This window comes from Jaculus jaculus, chromosome 9, assembly GCF_020740685.1.
Source record: "Jaculus jaculus isolate mJacJac1 chromosome 9, mJacJac1.mat.Y.cur, whole genome shotgun sequence".
In the NCBI taxonomy this organism is placed as follows: Eukaryota; Metazoa; Chordata; class Mammalia; order Rodentia; family Dipodidae; genus Jaculus; species Jaculus jaculus.
Window position 1 is genome coordinate 83697001 of NC_059110.1, and position 20857 is coordinate 83717857.

Consider the following 20857-nt stretch of genomic DNA (forward strand, 5'->3'; position numbering starts at 1 on the left):
TTTGATATTACATAGATTTTTAATTTGGAAGTTAGTCATCTTCTGATTTTTTTTTTTTTTTTTTGAGACAAGGTCTCATGTACTCCAGGCTGGCCTCGAACTCACTATATGGTGGAGGTTGACCTTAAACTCCTGCCTTTACCTCCTGAGTTCTGATATTACATTTGTACATCACCATGCCTGGCTGCATATGATGCTAGGGACCAAACAGAGCGACTTGCACATAAAAGGCAAGTACTGTTCCATGAGCTACATTAAACTGTAGTGAGGAATGGCTGTCTGCGGACTGTGGTGGTGTACTTCTGTAATCTCAGCACTCAGGAGGCTAAGGTAGGAAGACCTCAAGATTGGGACCAGACTAGGCTCCATAACAAGATGACATATCAGAAAATTAAAAAGAGAAAAAAAAAGCTGGGTGTGGCAGCTCATACCTATAATCCTAGTATTCAGGAGGTTAAGCCAGAATGGGCTACAGTGAGATTCTGCCTCAAATATTCCTTCCCGGGAAACAAAAAAACCCTCAGTTTTATATAATTAATGTATACATCTTCATGATTTGTATATGTTTACTGTTCATACTTAATATGTACATCTTGAGTATGGATTTAAGTTTATACTTATTAAACTAATATGCCATCAAAGCCAAATATACACCCTTCCCCCCACCTCCATTACAGTTATCATCGTTTGTGGTAAGAATAGTTAACATAAGATCTTTCTTGCCAGGCGTGGTGGCACATTCCTTGATTCCCAGCACTTGGGAGGCAGAGGCAGGATGACTGAGTGAGTTCAAGGCCAACATGAAGGGTCACTTTTGTAGTTACTGTGAGAGTCTTAAGAGCCACACCTAGTACCTTAAGCTCCTACCCTGAAGATATATAATATCAGATTGACTGGTACATCTAATAATACTGCAGATAATTGGAAAATCCAAGCATTAAATAAATTGAAGATGCAAAAATATGTACATTATAACACAAGAAACACAAAAAAATCAAGACACTACAAATCCACCAAAAAGTATTAATGTATCAGAAATGACCTCCAGTGAGACTGACTTCGAGAAAATACCTGAGAAAGATTTCAAAAGAATGATTATAAATATGTCCAAAGAAATGAAAGATGACACTGGAAACCAATTTAATGAAATAAGTAGGTCAATACAAGACATAAAGAAAGAAACAGAGATAATAAAGAAAAAGCAATCAAAATTAATAGCAATGAAGAACACAGCCAATGAAATAAAAAACTCTGTAGAAAATTTCACAAGTAGAACAGATGAAGGAGAGGACGGAATATCTAAACTAGAAAACCAGGTGGCAGATCTAATACAGTCCAACAAAGAGAAAGACAAACTAATAGAAAAGTATGAACAGGAATTTCAAGATACTTGGGACACTATGAAAATATCAAACATAAGAATTTAGGGTATAGTAGAAGGAGAAGAATTTCACTCCAAAGGCATAATAGGCATTTTCAACAAAATCATAGAAGAAAACTTCCCCCAAACTGAGAAAGAGATGCCAATGCAGATACAGGAATCCTTTAGAACACCAGCCAGCCAAAACCTGGAAAGAACCTCTCCTCATCATATCATAATTAAACTACCAAACATACAAACCAAAGAAAATATATTGAAAGCAGTTAAGACAGAAAAATCAGGTCACAAAGGCAAGCCCATCAGGATCATAGCAGATTACTCAACACACACTTTAAAAGCCAGAGGGGCTTGGAGTGAAGTATTCCAAGTTCTGAAAGATAACAACTATCAACCAAGGTTACTTTATCCTGCAAAGCTATCCATTCAAATAGATGGAGAAATAAGGACATTCCATGACAAAAGCAGGCTAAAGGAATATTTGAAGACAAAACCAGCTCTACAGAAAATACTTGAAAGAATCCTCCAAGCTGAAGAGAAGGAAAAGCACACATGTAAGGAACCTGGAAAAAACAAACCATACTCAAATACTAGTTAATACAAGAAAGTAAAGGTAAAACCAGAAGAACTACAAAAGAAGAAAAATGGTAAAAATAAATACACATCTTTCAATAATAACTCTTAATATCAACGGCCTCAATGCCCCAACCAAAAGACCTAGGTTTGCAGAATGGGTTAAAAAGCAGGATCCTTCAATTTGTTGCTTCCAAGAAACTCACCTTTCTACAAAAAAGATGGACACTATCTTAGAGTGAAAGGCTGGAAAATGGTGTTTCAGATAAATGGGTCTAGAAGACAAGCAGGGGTTGCTATCCTAATATCTGACAAAGTAGACTTCAGTCCAACATTAGTTAGGAAAGATAAGGAAGGTCACTATATATTGATTAAAGGCACACTCAAACAGGAGGACATTACAATCCTAAACATATGTGCACCAAATATGAGGCTCCCAACTTCATCAAACAAATGCTATTAGAACTAAGGTCACAGATAACACCAAACACAGTGGTAGTGGGTGACTTCAACACTGCACTCTCATCAACTGACAGGTCATCCCAGCAAAAAATAAACAGAGAGGCATCTGTATTAAATGAGGTCATAGAACAAATAGACCTAACAGATATATAAAGGACATTTCACCCAAATGATGCAGAATACACATTTTTTTCAGCAGCACATGGAACATTCTCTAAAATAGACCATATAGCCAAGGCCCTTGGTTTCCCACCAGGAATAGATGGTAAGACCCTATTGTTGAAGACTCCACATACTTGGGCTGCAAAGCCAACTGAAAAATCCTGCTGGAACTGAGCAGATAACCTCCTCTATGTAGACCAGCTGACAGAAAGCTGGAAGAAGCCATTCTGCATGCAGGTCAATGGGAGAGAGATAAATCACCAGTGAAGATACTCAACAGTGGACACTGCAAGCCTTAGATTTGGCCAGCCAAGCCAAATGAGCCAACGGGTGCAATAGTGGCACATCTGTCATGGTGGAAACCAACTGCCCTCTAATTGGACTGGAGGCCCGCTCCATGGCAGGGAATACATCCCTGATACTGAAAACCTAAAACAGGGATAGTCATAAGCCCTGGGGGTGTAACGTCTGCTGCTGTCTGGCTAAATGTATATATCATGCTCATCTAACTGCCCAGTAAGCACTTCTCTTAATGTTTATACCTATGTATTAATGCTACTCTCACTTTTGGTAGAGAACCTTCTCTTTTCAGATGGCAGTGACCTTGGTGGACTCAGAAGGCATCAGGGTGCCGGGAAGAAGTGACAGAAGAGTGCTCAGCACTGCAATATCTCTATCACACCTTACAAGGCTCAGGATACACTGCGGAAGAGGTGGTGAAAAGAATGTAAGAGCCAAAGGAAGGGTAGAACTCCTTATAATGTGCTCCTCCTGGATGTCCATGACCTCAAAGTGCCTGATACTACCTACACAAGACCATCATAATAGGAAGAAAAGATCATGACATCAAAATAAAAGAGACTGATTGCGAAGGGGAGGGGATATGATGGAGAGTGGAGTTTCAATGGGGAAAGTGGGGGGAGGGAGGAAACTGCCATAAGATACTTATAATTATGGGAGTTATCAATAAAAAAATAAATTAAAAAATGAGATGCTGAAAAACATCTGTAAAAACTGATAATGCTTGCTCAAAATTGTGAATTTAGATATATCCTATTCAATCTCATATTCAGTTCTTGTCTCTTTTCATCTCCTAAGAGTTTCATGTATTTAAATTTTACAGAGTTTGTGGAAACTCTGGTCCTTTTACTGATTTAAGATTTTTTAAATTTTTATTTATTTGACAGAGAAAAAGAAGGAGGGAGGGAGGGAGGGAGAGAGAGACACAGACAGACAGACAGACAGACACAACAGGGCCTCTTAGCCACTGCAAATAAACTCCAGATGTATGTACCACCTTGCACTTATGCAAGGTCCTAGACTTATATAGGTCATGGGGAATCAAAACTGGATCTTGTGGCTTTGTAGGCAAGTTCCTTAACTGGAAGCCATCTCTCCAGCCGTTTTATTGCTAGTTTGAAAGAAGTTTTTACTACATAGTACAGGATGGCCTGAGACCAATCCTCTTGTCTCTGCCTTCCAAGTGCTGGGATTACAGTTGTGAGCCACCATGCCTGCTCTAAACAATAACTACATACTGGGCTACCAGTGTCTCTTATGAAAGCTCCTGCCCAGGGTGGACTTCAAGAGGGCCTCAGTGAAGGCACAGGGCTGGTGATTCAAGCGCACATTTATTTGACTCGGGAGTTTCTCTGGCTATAGAGGAGTGATATTCACACCTTCATCCTGTGTTTTCTACGTCAGTAGATACTTGTTATTTTCCTTTTTTTCTTTTTACTTTTTTTTTTTTTTTTTTGGTATGCCAGGCTGACCTCAAAGTTTCCATGTAGTCAAGGATGACCTTGTATTTCTAATCCTCCTGCCTTTATCTCTTGAGTAATGGGATTACAAGCTTGGTTTACCATGCTGGGTTTATGTGGTGCTAAGGATCAAAGCCAAGGCTTTGTATGCTAGCAAGGCAAATTCTGTACCAAATAAACTTTACCTCCAGCCCTGACTTTACTATTTCTGATAAGGTGATCTGTTTAAATAGAAGAATCTGATTCAGTCTATCTTAGTAAAACAAGATAGTTTGACTTTAGATTTAGAAAACATGGTTAATATGTTCAGGTAACTATTTGAGCAATTAAAACACAATCATAATACTCCTTTTTGTTTTGTTTTGTTTTGTTTTGTCAAGGCAAGGTCTCACTCTATCCCAGGCTGACCTGGAACCTGGAATTCACTATGTCGTCTCAGAGTGGTCTCAAACTCACAGCGGTCCTCCTACCTCTGCCTCCCAATTGCTGGGATTAAAGGCATGTGCCACCATGCCTGGCTTATATTCCTCATTTTTTTTTTAAAAAATTATTTTTATTTATTTGAGAGTAAAAGACAGACGGAGAAAGAGGCAGGGAGAGAGAGAGAGAATATGAGCATGCCAGGGCCTCCAGACACTGCAAATGAATGCCAGATGCATGCGCCAACTTGTGCATTTGGCTTACATGGGTCCTGGGGAATTGAGCCTCAAACTGGGGTCCTTAGGCTTCACAGGCAAGTGCTTAACCGCTATGCCATCTCTTCAGCCCCCCTCATTTTTTTTTTAATAATTCTCTTTTGTTTATTTGTTTTGATTTTTTTTTTCAGGTAGGATCTCACTATAGCCCAAGCTGACCTGGAACTCACTCTGTAGTCCTAGGCTCCCTCAAACTCACAGCGATCCTCCTACCTCTGCTTCACAAGTGCTGGGATTAAAGGTGTGTGCCATCATGCCTGGCTTGCTTCAATCTTTTTTAAATACAAACTTTATTTATTTGAGAGAAGGAAAATGGACACATTAGGACCTCCTAGCTACTGCAAATAAACTCCAGATGCATGTGCCACCTTGTATATCCAGATTTATGTGGGTATTGAGGCACTGAACCTGAGTCCTTTGGCTTTGTTGGCAAGTACCTTAACCACTAAGCAATCTCTCCAGCCCCTTGTTTTGATTTTTATGATACAGCACTTACCCATGTATGCAAGTCTAATCTTGAACTACGCATCCCAAGCTGGCCTTGAATTCATGATCCTTTTGCCTCAACCTCCTAAGTGCTAAGATTTCAAATATATGTCTCTACAACTGCCTCATACTTATTTCTTTTATTCAATATTTCTTTCTTCCTTTGGAGAAAACACAATTTTTCTGGATAATTTCTGGTAATTATAAAAGGGAATTTATGTAACAGAATGTTCTCATTTTTAAAATAAATACCCATGTTTTGGGGTTAAAAAAAAAAAGATCACTTTGTGTGTGTGTGTGTGTGTGTGTGTGTGTGTGTGTGCGCGCACTAAGGTATCTTGTCACCACAAATCAATACCAGGTACTTCCACCACTTTGTGCATCCAGCTTTATATATGTGTTGGGAAAATTGAACCCTGGCTAGGAGGTTTGCAAGTAAACACCTTTAACCATTGAGCCACCTCTCAAGCTTCAAAATCCATGTTTTTATTTATTTTTTATTTTGTTTTTCAAGGTAGGGTCTCACTCTAGCCCAGGCTGACCTGGAATTCACTATATAGACTCAGGGTGGCCTTGAACTCATGGCAATACTCCTACCTCTGCCACCTGAGTGCTGGGACTAAAAGCATGCACCACCATGTCCAGCCAAAAATATTTAAAAAATACTTTTTAAAAAAGTATTTAGTTATTTGTAAGCAAAAAAAGACAGAGGAGAGAAATATGTGCATGGTGTGTATGTGTGTGTGTGTGTGTGTGTGTGTGTGTGAGAGAGAGAGAGAGAGAGAGAGAGACAGAGAGAGAGAGAGAGAGAGAGAGAGAGACAGACACACACAGAGGAAGGAAGAGAATGGGCATTTAAGAACCTCTAACTGCTATAAATGAACTCCAGATGCATGCGCCACTTTGTGCGCCTGGCTTTATGTGGGTACTGGGGAATGTGGAATTTAGCTTTATGGCTTACTCTTTTCTGTGCACCTTCCCTTTTTTTTAATGAGAAGGAGAGAAAGAGAGAAAGAGAGAGCAAATTGGTGTACTAGAGCCTCCAGCCACCACAATCAAACTCCAGAGATGTACGCCATCTTGTGAACATGTGTGACCTTGCGCAGTTGTGTTACTTTATGCGTTTGGTCTACATGGGACCTGGAGAGTCGAACATGGGTCCTTAGGAAAACATTTTAACTGCTAAGCCATCTCTCTAGCCCCCAATTTTTAATAGTATCTTACTTTTACTATTTTAAAATGGCAAAAAAAGTCTAAAGATTAGAGAATAATGTTATATGCTATGTTTTCTTTTTTTTTTTTTTTCCTTTTGTTTTAGAGAAAGAGACAGAAAGGAGAGAGAGAGAGAATTGTGTGCCAGCGCATCAGCCACTGCAATCGAACTCCAGATGATTGCACCACCTACTGGGCAAGTGAGACATTGAGCTTGCCTCATCTTTGTACATCTGGGTTACGTGGGATCTGGAGAATCAAACATGGATTTGCCTGAACTGCAAAGCCATATCTCCAGCCCAGTTTTCTTCTTTTTTTTTTTAAGTTATTGACAACTTCCTTAATTATAGACAATGAGGCATGATAATTCCCTCCCCCATGCTTTTCAAAACTCCACTTTCTATCATATCTCCTACCCCTGTCAATTAGCCTCTCTTTTATTTTGATGTCATAATCTTATCCTCTATTTAAAAAAAAAACAACTTTATTTTAAGAGAGGAAGAGAGAGAAAGAGAGAGAAAGAAGCAGAGAGAGGGAGAGAGAAAATGGGTGCACCAGAGCTTCCAACCACTGCAATCAAACTCCAGACACATGCACCCCTTTGTGTATCTGGCTTATGTGGGTCCTGAGAAATTGAACTGAGGTCCTTTGGCTTTGTAGACAAATGCCTTAACCATTAAGCCATCTCTCCAGCCCTTATCCTATCATGAGGGTCTTGTGTAACTAGTGCCAGACACTGCAAGGTCGTGGATATCCATACCATTTTGTGTCTGGAAGAGTGCATTGCAAGGAGTCCTACCCTTCTGCCACCTCTTCCATAATGGACCCTGAGCCTTGGAAGGTGTGATAGAGATGTTTCAATGTTGAGCACTGCTCTGTCACTTCTTCTCAGCACTACAGTGTCTTATGAGGTCACCACCACCTGAAAAAAGAAGCTTCTCTAACCAAAAGTGAGAATAGCATTAATATATGGGTATGATCATTAAGAGAAGTGCTTTCAAGGCAATTTGGTGAGCACAGTATTTACATTTAGCCAGACACAAGTGGGCATTCTATCCCTAGGGCTCATGACGTCCCCCATCATAGGCCTATATTTCCTCCCATGGAGTGGACCTCCAGTCCAGTTAGAGAGTTGTTGGTTCCCCCATAAAACTTGCCACTATTGTACTGGTTAGTTCATTTGGCCTGGTTGGGCAAACTTAAGGCTTGCAGTGTCCACTATTGTTTATTTCCACTGATGACTTCTCTCTCCCATGAAGCTGCATGCAGCATAGCTTTTTCCAGCTTTCTGTCAGCTGCTCTACAAAGAGGAAGTTGTCAGCTCATCTCCAGCAAGATTTCTCAGTGACCTTGCAGCCCAAGCATGTAGAGTCTTCAGCAATAGGGTCTTACCATCTATTCCTGGTGGGAAGCCAAGAGTCTTGGTATCCCATCCCTGACACTAAAAATTTCCTAGTCACAATCTATGGCTTCCAGGTGCATCATTGTCCAAAAAAGTAGGTTTCCATATGACTTATTCATACCCTCTTAGATTTTGATTAAACCTCCCCCCACCCTTCCCTTACACAATCTCTTCCCCTGACCACACTTAGGCCTTTCCACCCCAAGTAATCTGTTCTTCTACTTACACATATATCATACCATCTCCTTAAGTCCTCCCCTCACCTCCCTCCTTTATAGCCACTTTCCAGCTTACTGGCCTCTGTTACTGAGTTTTATTCTGACTCATATACAAGACCGAACATGTGCAGCTAGAATCCACATATGAGAAAGAACATGCGGTGCTTGGCCTTCTGGGCCTGGGTTACTTCATTAACTATAATCCTTTCCAGATCCATCCATTTCCCTGCAAATTTTATAATTTTATTTTTCTTTACCACTGAATAAAACTCCATTGTATAAATATACAACATCTTCATTATGTATTCATCAGTTGAGAGACATCTAGGCTGGTTCCATTTCCCAGCTATTATGAATAGAGAAGCAATAAACATGGATGTGCAAGTATCTCTAAGGCACTGAGTAGAGTCCTTAGGACATATGCCTAGGAGTGCTATAGCTGGGTCATATGGTAGATCAATTTTTAGCTGTCTCAGGAACATTCACACTGATTTCCACAATGGCTGTACTAGTTTACATTCCCACCAACAGTGCAGAAGGGTTTCCTCTTCTTCTACCCCCTCATCAGCATTTTATGGTCAATTGTTTTCTCGACCATAGACATTCTGACAGGTGAGATGGAATCTCAAAGTAGTTTTAATTTGGATTTCCATAATGGCTAAGGATGCAGAACAGTTTTTAGATGTTTATAGGTCATCTGTATTTCTTAAGAACTCTCTATTTAGTTCCAAAGCCCATTTGGGGGGGGGGTTGATTTCTTATTTAGTTTTTTGAGTTCTTTGTATACTATCTAATGTATAGCGGGCAAAAATTTTCTTCCATTCTGTAGGTTGCCTCTTTGTTCTATTCAGTGTCTTTCACTGTACAAATACTGTAATTTCATGAGGTCCCAGCGGTTGATTAGTGGTTTTATTTCCTTAGCAACTAGAGTTATATTCAGAAAGTCATTGCCTATGCCAATATGTTCAAGGGTTTCCCCTACTTTTTCCTCCAGAAGTTTCAAATTTTCAGGTCTGGTCTTAAGGCCTTTAATCTTAACATTTGGATTTAATTCTTCTGCAGAGAGAGAGAGATAAGGATCTATTTTCATCCTTCTACATATAGATAACCAGTTTTCCAGCATCATTTGTTGAATAGGCTGCCCTTGTTATTGAAAATCAGGTGGCTGTAACTTACCAGACTTAAACCTGGGTCCTCTATTCTGTTCCATTGATCTATGTGTCTGATTTTGTGCCAGTACCATGTTGTTTTGTTACTTTGGCTGTATAATATAGGTTAAACTCAGGTATTGTGATAACACCAGCCTTATTTTTGTTGCTCAAAATTTTCTTGGCTATTCAAGGTTTTTCGTGCTTCCAAATGAATTTTTGGATTGTTTTTTCTATTTCCGTGAAGAATGTCATTGGAATTTTGATGGGGATTACATTAAATATGTTGATTGCTTCTGGTAAGATTGCCATATTCATAATACTGATTCTTCCAATTTAAGAACAAGGGATGTCTTTCCATTTCCTAGTGTCTTCTGCAATTTCTGCCCTGAGTGTTTGAAAGTTTTCACTATAAAGATCCTTCACTTCCTTGCTTAGGTTTATTCCAAGGTACTTTACTTTTTTTTTGGAGGCAATTGTGAATGGGAGTGATTCTCTGATTTCATCCTCTATGTGTTTGTTGTTAGCATATAGGAAGGCTACTGACTTCTGTGGTTTACTTTGTATCCTGCTACATTGTCAAAAGTGTTTATCAGCTCTAACAGTTTGCCGGTAGAGTCTTTAGGGTTCTTTATGTATAGAATCATATCATCTGCAAATAATGATGATTTGATCTCTTCCTTTCCAATTTGTATCCTTTTTATGTGTGCTTTTTGCCTTATTGCTATAGCTAAGACTTCCAGTACTATATTAAATAAGAATGGGGACAGCCCTTGTCTTGTTCTTGATTTTAGTGGAAAAACTTCAAGTTTTTCCCTATTCAGTATCATGTTGGCTGCAGATTTATCATAAATAGCCTTCATTATGTTGAGATATGGTCCTTTTATTCCCAGTTTCTATAGGACTTTTACCATAAAGTGATGTTGGATTTTGTCAAATGCCTTTTCTGCATCTGTTGAGATGATCATGTGATGTTTGTCCTTCAGCCCAGCTATATAGTATATTAAATTTACCAAGTTGCACATGCTAAGCCAGCCCTGCAACTCTAGAATAAATCCTACTTGGTTGGGGTGAATGATCTTTTTGATATGTTATATTATTAAATATAGATTTTTTAATTATTTATTTATTTATTTGAGAGTGAAAGACAGATAGAGGGGGAGAGAGAGAGAGAATGGGCACGCCAGGGCTTCCAGCCTCTGCAAACGAACTCCAGACGCGTGCGCCCCCTTGTGCATCTGGTTAACGTGGGACCTGGGGAACCGAGCCTCAAACCGGGGTTCGTAGGCTTCACAGGCAAGCGCTTAACCGCTAAGCCATCTCTCCAGCCCTGATATGTTATATTCTTGTATTCTGTTTGCCAATATCTTGTTGAGAATTTTTGCATCTAAGTTCATGGTCTGTAATTTTCTTTTCTTTTTGGTTCTGTCATTGTCTGGTTTGGATATCAAGGTAATGTTGGCTTTGTAGGAGTTTGGTAGGATTCCTTCCTTTTCTATTTTATGGAAAAGTTTCAGAAGCATTGCTGTTAGTTCTTCCATGAAGGTCTGGCAAAATTCACCAGTGAATCTATCTGGGCCTGGGCTTTTATTAGCTGGGGGAATTTTTTTAATAACTGCTTTGATCTCCATACTTGTTATAGGTTTATTTAAATGGTTTATCACATCTCAATTTAATTTAGATAGGTTACGTAAATCTAGGGCATCATCCTCCCCCTTTTTTTTTTGTATTTTCAAACTTGGTGGAGCATATGTTCTTAAAATATGTCATGATTTTTCTGAATTTCTTTGATAGCTGTTGTAATGCCTTTTTCACCTTGAAATTTCTAATTTTATTAATTTCTGCCCTAATGCTTATTATTTCTTCCCATCTACTGATTTTTGGTTTGCCTTGTTCTTTTTTCAAGGCCTTGAATTGAAGCATTGCTTACTTGCAACCTAATTTCTTAATATAGGCACTTGAAGCTATAAATTTTCCTCTTAGGACTGTCTTCATTATGTCCCAAAGGTTTTAGTATGTTGTGTTCTCATTATCATTTGATTCTATAATTTTTTTATTTCCTTCTTGATTTTTTTCAATGACCCACTTATCAAATAGTACTGTATTGCTTAATTTTCATGATTTTGTGTTTGGTTTACATCTTTTCTTATTGTTGGTTTTAGTTTAATCTCATTGTGATCAGAGTGTAAGTAATTATTTCAATTTTCCTGTATTTGTTATGATTTACTTTGTGGGGCTGGCGAGATGGCTTAGCGGTTAAGGCACTTGCCTGCAAAGCCTAAGGACCCATGTTTGATCTCTCTGCAGATCCCATGTAAGCCAGATGCACAAAGGTGAGACAAGCACAAGGTTTCACATGCTCACTAAGTGACACAAGCATCTAGAGTTCAATTACAGTGGCTGAGGCCCTGACATGCCAACTTTCTCTCCCTCCCTGCCTCCACCCCCCTTAAAAAAAAAAAAAAGATTTGGGCTGGAGAGATGGCTTAGCAGCTAAGGCATTTAATCCAGATGCTGTCAAGCTGTCACCATTGGGGAAAGCTGAGAGATGGGTACAGCGTCTTTTGTAATTTCTGTCTTTGTTTGATGGGCTACCTTGTTTTCTATGTGTGTATATGCGTTTGTGCTCGGGGGCAGGTGCATGTGGAAGCCAGTGATGTTGGATATCTTCCTCAATCATTCCTAATCACGGAACCTAGAGCCCACCAATTTGTCTACACAAACTGACCAGCAAGCCCTGGTGAACATCCTGTCTTCTTTTCCAACACTGGGTTGACATGCATGCATTGCTGCACTCAGCTTTTCATGTGGGTGCTGGGGATCCAAACTGGGGTCCTCATGCTTGGGCAGCAAGCATTTTACCCATACAGCCACTTACCCAGTACCCCTTTTGAGATATTTAGCTCAGCCTGGCCTCAAACTCAATATGTAGCCAAGAATATTTTGAAGTTTTAATATTGTATTATTTATTTATTTATTTATTTATTGGAGGGGGAGAGAGAGAGAAAGAAAGAGAAAGTAAGCCAGGGCCTCTAGCTGCTTCCAATGAACTCCAGATGCATGTGTCACCTTGTGTATCTGGCTTATGTGGGTCCTGGGGGAAATCAAACCTGGGACCTTTGGTCCTTTGCAGCAATTGCCTTAACTATTAAACCATCTCTCCAGCCTAATTTTAAAGATTTTGTTTTAATTTTTAGTTATTTATTTGAGAGGCCTTTTCTCCAGCCCCCCAGTTTTGAAGTTTTGATCCTTCTGCCTCCCCCGTCTGAGTGCAGGTGTATGCTACATGTCTAGTTTACGCAGTGCTAGGCATCCACCCAGGAACTTTAGGCCTGCTAGGCAAGCATTCTACCCACAAGCTACATCTGCAGCCTATATGTGCAATTTATGAGTCTGTAATTATTTCAAAATATAATTTTTGTTTTTAAGACTGGATGTCACTGTGTTGTCCAGACTAGTTTCAAACTTCTAGGCTTAAATAATACTCCTGCCTTAACCTTCCAAGTAGGTGAGACAATAGCTATATGCTGGTTTGCCTGGCAAACAGTCTTAGCAATTGGTTCTAAAGACTGGAGTGTGAAGAAATTTTAGGAATATCTTAATCTGTTGATTTTTCTTATAGCTTCCTTTTTGTTATATATGTACAATGTGATACATGATATAAAAATATGTCTGAGTAAGTCTGAAGGTCTCACTTGGTAAGTACAAGAAAATGGCTTTATAACATGGTGGTCATGTAGGCCTTTCTTCACAGGTCCCATGCTTGATGGGGCCCCACAAAACACTCAGAGGGCTGCACTACCAGACAGAGGTGGCCTGCCAGCCCCACCTGCAGGTGACAGTTCTGCCTAGACCTCAGCACCTAGATCCTCTTGATGCATTTTTCTCATGAGTTGCAGCAAGGGGGGAATAATGAAAGAGACTGCTTAAGTTTCTTTTTCATACTAACTTCTACAGGGCTGCCTCCTGCCCACAGCTGCTTTATGAATGTGCTCATGTTTAGCTAGTAGGTGCTGGAATTTCAGCTCAGATTGGTGTCTCCCTTTGCACCATACAGTTCCCCAAAGGGCTGATCCTCAGCTTAAAGAACACACTAAGTCATTGAGCAGTAGCATTCAGGCTGGATTTCTGAGTGTGTGAATTCTGTCCAAAAGCTGCAGATGTTTAAGCTATTTCCTCCTGGAGTTTGATGGAATAATAAAAGGTTACTGTTGTCACAGTAAGGAGGTCTGCAGCTGGTCCCATTTCCTTTTATTACTATCCAATGTAAACAGATTAAATCTAACTGCTCGGATCACCAGAAGGGTACATTTTTAAACCAGAAATTCCTGATTTCTTTCTCTCCTTCAGTACCCTTGGTCCCCTTTCAGATGTCATTTTTTATCACTAGGAATATCTTGGCAACTAATTGCTCAAGCCATTTCATAAACTGGATATTGCTTTTCAAGTTCACGTTCCTTACCCAACAGCCGGTCATAAACTACAACAGTAAGGAGGGACTGACCCAGACCTTGAAGGCCAACTGCCATCTGCCTATATCAAGGGAATGGCTTAGGTAGCCCTGGGCAACGAGTAGCATCCTTTCATAACCACCTCTGGCTGATCTTTGCTAACACCTTGTGGAGTCCCTCGCCAATCATCCAAAGAGCTCCTGTTTTTCCTGTGTACCCACCTCCAGAAGCCAACAGGCTGCTGGGAAGAGGGAGATCCTGGAGCTCCACCTAGCCAGCCATAGGCAAGGCAAGTGCTGAGGAGGCAGTAGGAGGTGGCATGGGGGAGGCATTAGTCACTGTGTGAGTTTTATTACTAATGAGGAACAGCCCGTGATTTATGGGCAGATGATCTAAGTTAGGGATTTTTTTTTATTAGTTTAAAAAGCTACATAAAACCTCAAATTCAAAAGAAATTTTACCTGAAAGTTCACAATACAAAGTGACTCAAAATCAAGTTGTTCTGACTACAGGGACCAGGGTCCGACATCCCCCCACCCCCATCTCTCCCAACTCTCCACAGCAACATCTGATGGGCCACAAGGAATACAGCTTGAACACCACTAGGATTCTCGAAAGCTAAGGAAAGCAGGGAAGTCTATATGAAGGAAGACCTCTTGGAAGTCGCACGTTTTGTGAATAGCAGACATCTAGCATTCTCTCCACCACAGGCCTCTGCTTTCCCATATTATTTGTCGGGTATCAGTGTTCTCCATCCTTAGAATGGGCAGGGCTTGGTCTTGCTTTCATGTTAAGTAAAGAGTTCTAAGAAAAAGAAAAATCATATTTTTCCTGGCAAAAGTGATGGCATAGGTAATAAGGGACTCTGTCATAATTAGGTGAAGTGACAACCAGAGATGACTAGCTAACAGGGACAACTTCATGGCAGCATGAGAAGCATGTGAGTGCCCAAACGGCATGTCTCTGAACATGACAGTGGCAGCCACTAGCACGACGGAGATACGGGCCCACAAATGACAAGACTGCGCAGTGCGTCATTCTAAGGAGATACGGACCCACGAATGACAAGACTGTGCAGTGCGTCACTCTAAGGAGATACGGGCCCACGAATGACAAGACTGTGCAGTGCGTCATTCTAAGGAGATACGGGCCCACGAATGACAAGACTGTGCAGTGCGTCACTCTAAGGAGATACGGGCCCACGAATGACAAGACTGCGCAGTGCGTCACTCTAAGGAGATACGGGCCCACGAATGACAAGACTGTGCAGTGCGTCACTCTAAGGAGATACGGGCCCACGAATGACAAGACTGTGCAGTGCGTCACTCTAAGGAGATACGGGCCCACGAATGACAAGACTGCGCAGTGCGTCACTCTAAGGAGATACGGGCCCACGAATGACAAGACTGCGCAGTGCGTCACTCTAAGGAGATACGGGCCCACGAATGACAAGACTGCGCAGTGCGTCACTCTAAGGAGATACGGGCCCACGAATGACAAGACTGTGCAGTGCGTCACTCTAAGGAGATACGGGCCCACGAATGACAAGACTGTGCAGTGCGTCACTCTAAGGAGATACGGGCCCACGAATGACAAGACTGCGCAGTGCGTCACTCTAAGGAGATACGGGCCCACGAATGACAAGACTGTGCAGTGCGTCACTCTAAGGAGATACGGCCCCACGAATGACAAGACTGCGCAGTGCGTCATTCTAAGGAGATACGGGCCCACGAATGACAAGACTGCGCAGTGCGTCATTCTAAGGAGATACGGCCCCACGAATGACAAGACTGCGCAGTGCGTCACTCTAAGGAGATACGGGCCCACGAATGACAAGACTGCGCAGTGCGTCACTCTAAGGAGATACGGGCCCACGAATGACAAGACTGCGCAGTGCGTCACTCTAAGGAGATACGGGCCCACGAATGACAAGACTGCGCAGTGCGTCACTCTAAGGAGATACGGGCCCACGAATGACAAGACTGCGCAGTGCGTCACTCTAAGGAGATACGGGCCCACGAATGACAAGACTGCTGCAGTGCGTCACTCTAAGGAGCTACGGGCCCACGAATGACAAGACTGTGCAGTGCGTCACTCTAAGGAGATACGGGCCCACGAATGACAAGACTGCGCAGTGCGTCACTCTAAGGAGATACGGGCCCACGAATGACAAGACTGCGCAGTGCGTCACTCTAAGGAGATACGGGCCCACGAATGACAAGACTGTGCAGTGCGTCACTCTAAGGAGATACGGGCCCACGAATGACAAGACTGTGCAGTGCGTCATTCTAAGGAGATACGGGCCCACGAATGACAAGACTGTGCAGTGCGTCACTCTAAGGAGATACGGGCCCACGAATGACAAGACTGTGCAGTGCGTCACTCTAAGGAGATACGGGCCCACGAATGACAAGACTGTGCAGTGCGTCACTCTAAGGAGATACGGGCCCACGAATGACATGACTGTGCAGTGCGTCATTCTAAGGAGATACGGGCCCACGAATGACAAGACTGTGCAGTGCGTCATTCTAAGGAGATACGGGCCCACGAATGACAAGACTGTGCAGTGCGTCATTCTAAGGAGATACGGGCCCACGAATGACAAGACTGTGCAGTGCGTCACTCTAAGGAGATACGGGCCCACGAATGACAAGACTGTGCAGTGCGTCACTCTAAGGAGATACGGGCCCACGAATGACAAGACTGTGCAGTGCGTCATTCTAAGGAGATACGGGCCCACGAATGACAAGACTGTGCAGTGCGTCATTCTAAGGAGATACGGGCCCACGAATGACAAGACTGCGCAGTGCGTCATTCTAAGGAGATACGGGCCCACGAATGACAAGACTGTGCAGTGCGTCATTCTAAGGAGATACGGGCCCACGAATGACAAGACTGCGCAGTGCGTCATTCTAAGGAGATACGGGCCCACAAGTGACAAGACTGTGCAGTGCGTCATTCTAAGGAGATACGGGCCCACAAATGACAAGACTGTGCAGTGCGTCACTCTAAGGAGATACGGGCCCACGAATGACAAGACTGTGCAGTGCGTCATTCTAAGGAGATACGGGCCCCAGAAATGACAAGACTGTGCAGTGCGTCATTCTAAGATGCAAGAGGCCCACTGTGGGGGAGACCACACCAGAAGAAGACCCTCCAACTTGAATCCTTGCTCTCATAAGTGAGAAATGCACTTCTGGAGACAAAAGAAATCTTTTGTCTCCCACGTTAAGTAATAATGTGATGGCTTTAAATCAACTACACCTATTCCCACACATCAATCACTTTTATCCATGAATCTCACTTCCATGATCTCCACTTTGTAATGAGACATGAAGGGGTTTTGTTTTGTTGTTTTGTTTTGTTTTGTTGCTTTTTTGAGGTAGGGTCTCACTCTAGCTCAGGCTGACCTGGAAATCACTCTGTAGTCTCAGGGTGGCCTTGAACTCATGGCAATCCTCTTACCTCTGCCTCCTGAGTACTGGGATTAAAAGTGTGCACCACCACACCCAGCAAGACATGAAGGTATTTTTAAAATGGAAACCAAAGAAAGAAATTCTAGCTTCTGATGTCTAGATCTGGCTTTTAATCTCAGTCCCTCCACTTCTGAACCAGTGACCCTGGGCAGGTTGTCTAGCCTCTTGGAGCTGCAGTTTCATCACTCATAAAGCAAGGGGCAGGTACTGTGAAGTGAAATAAAGCATGTAAAAGATTTTTAAATTATAAAGTACCTTAAAAAGGTGAGGTATCCATGTTGTTAATTGTTTAATCAACGGACCAGACACATTTAACTGCTCCTTGGAATTTTGCTCCTGACTACCTGCCAAGATAGTACACCTAACCCCAAAATGTGAGGTACGCAGAGTTAGTTACAAAGTGTGTGGCTATGGGCTTCCCAAAGCAGGTCCTTCTAGGCACCTCCCTTCCGCTGGTGTCGGGAACAAAGCAATACCATAAAATAAGCCTCCAGCAGCCAAGGGAAGAAAATTAAAAAGAAGGAATACTAATCCAGAAAGGAAACAGACTGATTCACTGTTCTCACCTCTCTTGTCATAAAATTGCAAGGAAACAAAAACACCATTCTGTAGGATGAAGGGAAAGGAAATTTGGAGTTGGAAAGAAAACCCTGAAGGAAATTAAAGTGTTAGAATGTACTAAAGAGTAACTCTCAAAAGATGCCATTGGTCACCCTGATATTACAGAGGTCTTCCCAATGGCTTCCAGGCCTAACGTGCTCATTTTGGGTACAAGCCTTTCACAGCCACAGTGCTGTTAATGTCTCATCATCTCACATCATCACGGCACCACATGATACTTAAATGGAAAGCTACTGGACAGGCCCAGGAGATGATGAATGAGGCAGAGCAGGATTCAGCTGGCCTGCCTCAGTGAGGATTAGGCCAGTGTATGGTAGAAAGTGCTGAGGGTTGGCTCTTCTGCAACAGAGAAGAGGGGCAGGAAGGGTTGTTTTTTGTTTCCTGAATGTACTCTCTTGTAAAGAAAAGGTGGTCTATAAAGCCCACCACACTGTGATCTCTGAATGTGGCCAATAGCCAAAGGATCAGACGTGAGCAAGCCAACCATGTTCAGAAAGGAGCGCCAGGGAGATTACAGGCTACAGCACACTTACTTGATCTAACTCTGCTTTCTCCATTGCCAGCTCCTCCATCTCCTGTGCTGCCTCGTCTTCCAGGAAGGGGTTGGTAGACGGTGGTGGGGACTCCAGCTTTTTCTATTAAGACATGAGAAAGACATATCTTCTAAGCACGTGGATAATCTTTCCAGTGATCTGCTTTTTCCAAGTTTTCCTAGCAGATGAGTCATGAAATCTGATCTCATGAAGAACAGAGGCAACATGGGCCACATCCTCCCCTCCATCTTCATGTTCCTTTTCCACCTTTTAGAAACTTTACTGTCTACACTGTTCCAATTCTAATCCGGCTACAACTCTCACTTCAGACGAGAAGCCCCCTTTTCTGTCAAGTTTCAGTTCGATCTCACCCTTGTACAATCTCTACTGGGTATTTATTCAAGTATCCCAATTGCTCTCTTGTCTTCTCCCCACCAAACATCATGAAGGCAAGGATCATGTCTGTGGTATTCTCCATCCTATCTTTGGTGCCTGACTTGCAACAGGTGCTCAGTAAAGATGAATGATTCAAATACTGGATGGGTTTGAACTAAAGAACAAATTACAAAGCTAATTTCATGTGTTCTAGATTACAGACTGAAGTCCTAAGTTATGTCCCATTACAGTGACCACAACAGAAACCTCCTTGAGAAAAATGATTTCCCAGCTCCAGAATGAGATCACTATTTCAAAATATATCACTGAATGGGACAGCAAGCTAGTGGGAAAGCTGGGGGCAGGAGACATTGGTTTTAGCTCCAACTTTGTTATGTTGGCCAAATCATCCAGCTTCTGAGCCATGGGAGCTTCATCTGCTGAGTGAGGCTCTAGTCACAGGACCACTGGAAGGACCAAATGTAATTGCCGTGTGAAACCTGAGAAGAAGCCCATGACACATACAAGGTTTACAGATGATGCCAATTCCAGTGCGACTACAAAATGGACACAGCTCTTGGGAAGCTTTCTGCAGAGATGCTGCTTATGCCTGGGTGCTGGGGTTTCAGCAGAAAGGAAGCTAAGTGACCCAGGGGATACAAGGTGTGGTTGGTGCTGGGGGTGGCTCCCTGGAAACAAGAAGCAGCATGGGGTAGTTCCGAAATGTGTCTGCAGCTTTTAGCATATACCAGTGGAGTATGCTGAAGTAACTTCTAAGCCAAGAGAGGAAAACAGGGTGAATGGCTACTAAGTGACAAGGTATCACCTGAAAGTATTACAAACAAAAATGAAAAGGAAAACTTAAAAAAAAAGCGGGGTGTGGTGGTACATGCATTTAATCCCAGCACTCGGGAAGCAGAAGTAGGAGGAATGCCAAGAGTTGGAGGACACCCTGAGACTACAAAGTGAATTCCAGGTTAGCCTGACCTAGAGCAAGACCCCACCTTAAAACAAACAAACAAACAACCTCAATTGGTATTTGGTTTAGTTTTAAAATAATTGTGTTTACATTCACTTAAATGGCTTAATTCTTGTCCCTAACACCTGACTGCTATTTTGTAGACAGTAGCCTCAGCACATGAGGTAAGTCTTATGTGAGTGCATGAGTCAAGCAATCATTAGGAAGACAGTGGTTCTGCAGTACCCTGTGAGCAATAGCAGCATGCTCTTACAGTCGGATTTGTTCCTTCTGAACTTTAGCTTCTTTACCTGATGTAGGCTGACCTGGAGTTCACTATGTAGTCTCAGGGTGGCCTCAAACTCACAGCAGTCCTCTTACCTCTGCTTCCTGAGTGCTGGGATTAAAGGCGTGCGCCACCACACCCGCCTGGCTGTAGGAGTCTTTTGACTACTAGTTGGTATTTGGCCAGGTGTGGCGGCACATGTCTGTATTCATCCCAGCACTTTGGAAGCTGAGGAAGCCGGACCTTGAGTGTAAGGCTGGCCTAGGCTACACAGTGAGTTCCAAGTCTGAGTCATTGGGGCTACACAGTACGTTCCACTCCAGCCTGGGCAAACTGGTAGGACCATGTCACAAAAAAATGCTCAAAATAGGGTTGTGGAGATGGCTCAGTGGTGAAAAGTGTTTGCTTGCAAAGCCTGTTGGTCTGGGTTCAACTCTAACACCATCCCCGTAAAGCTGGATGCAAAGTGGTCATAAGTGCCTGGTGTTCACCACAGGTATGTGCACTTCTCTGCAGTGAAGCAGCTCACAGAAACAAATGAGAGCGTGGAACTGAAAGTTTGGTAAAACACACTTAAGCACCACAGGGACATCCTGTCGGAATGTCTTTCTCTCCGGGATCTCTCCAGGAAATGCAAGGGGCTTACAAGCGCGAGTGCTCC

The 20857-nt window shown here is 42.4% G+C and overlaps 1 protein-coding gene across 1 annotated transcript in view; it reads right to left on the reverse strand.

The window, feature by feature from the left end:
* Vps53 (VPS53 subunit of GARP complex) overlaps positions 1 to 20857 on the reverse strand; it is a 192304-nt gene that overhangs the window by 72981 nt on the left and 98466 nt on the right. Inside the window, exon 12 of the mRNA XM_045158762.1 lies at positions 18578 to 18679. Coding sequence (XP_045014697.1) covers positions 18578 to 18679 — 102 coding nt within the window. The remainder of the gene's footprint in view (positions 1 to 18577; positions 18680 to 20857) is intronic.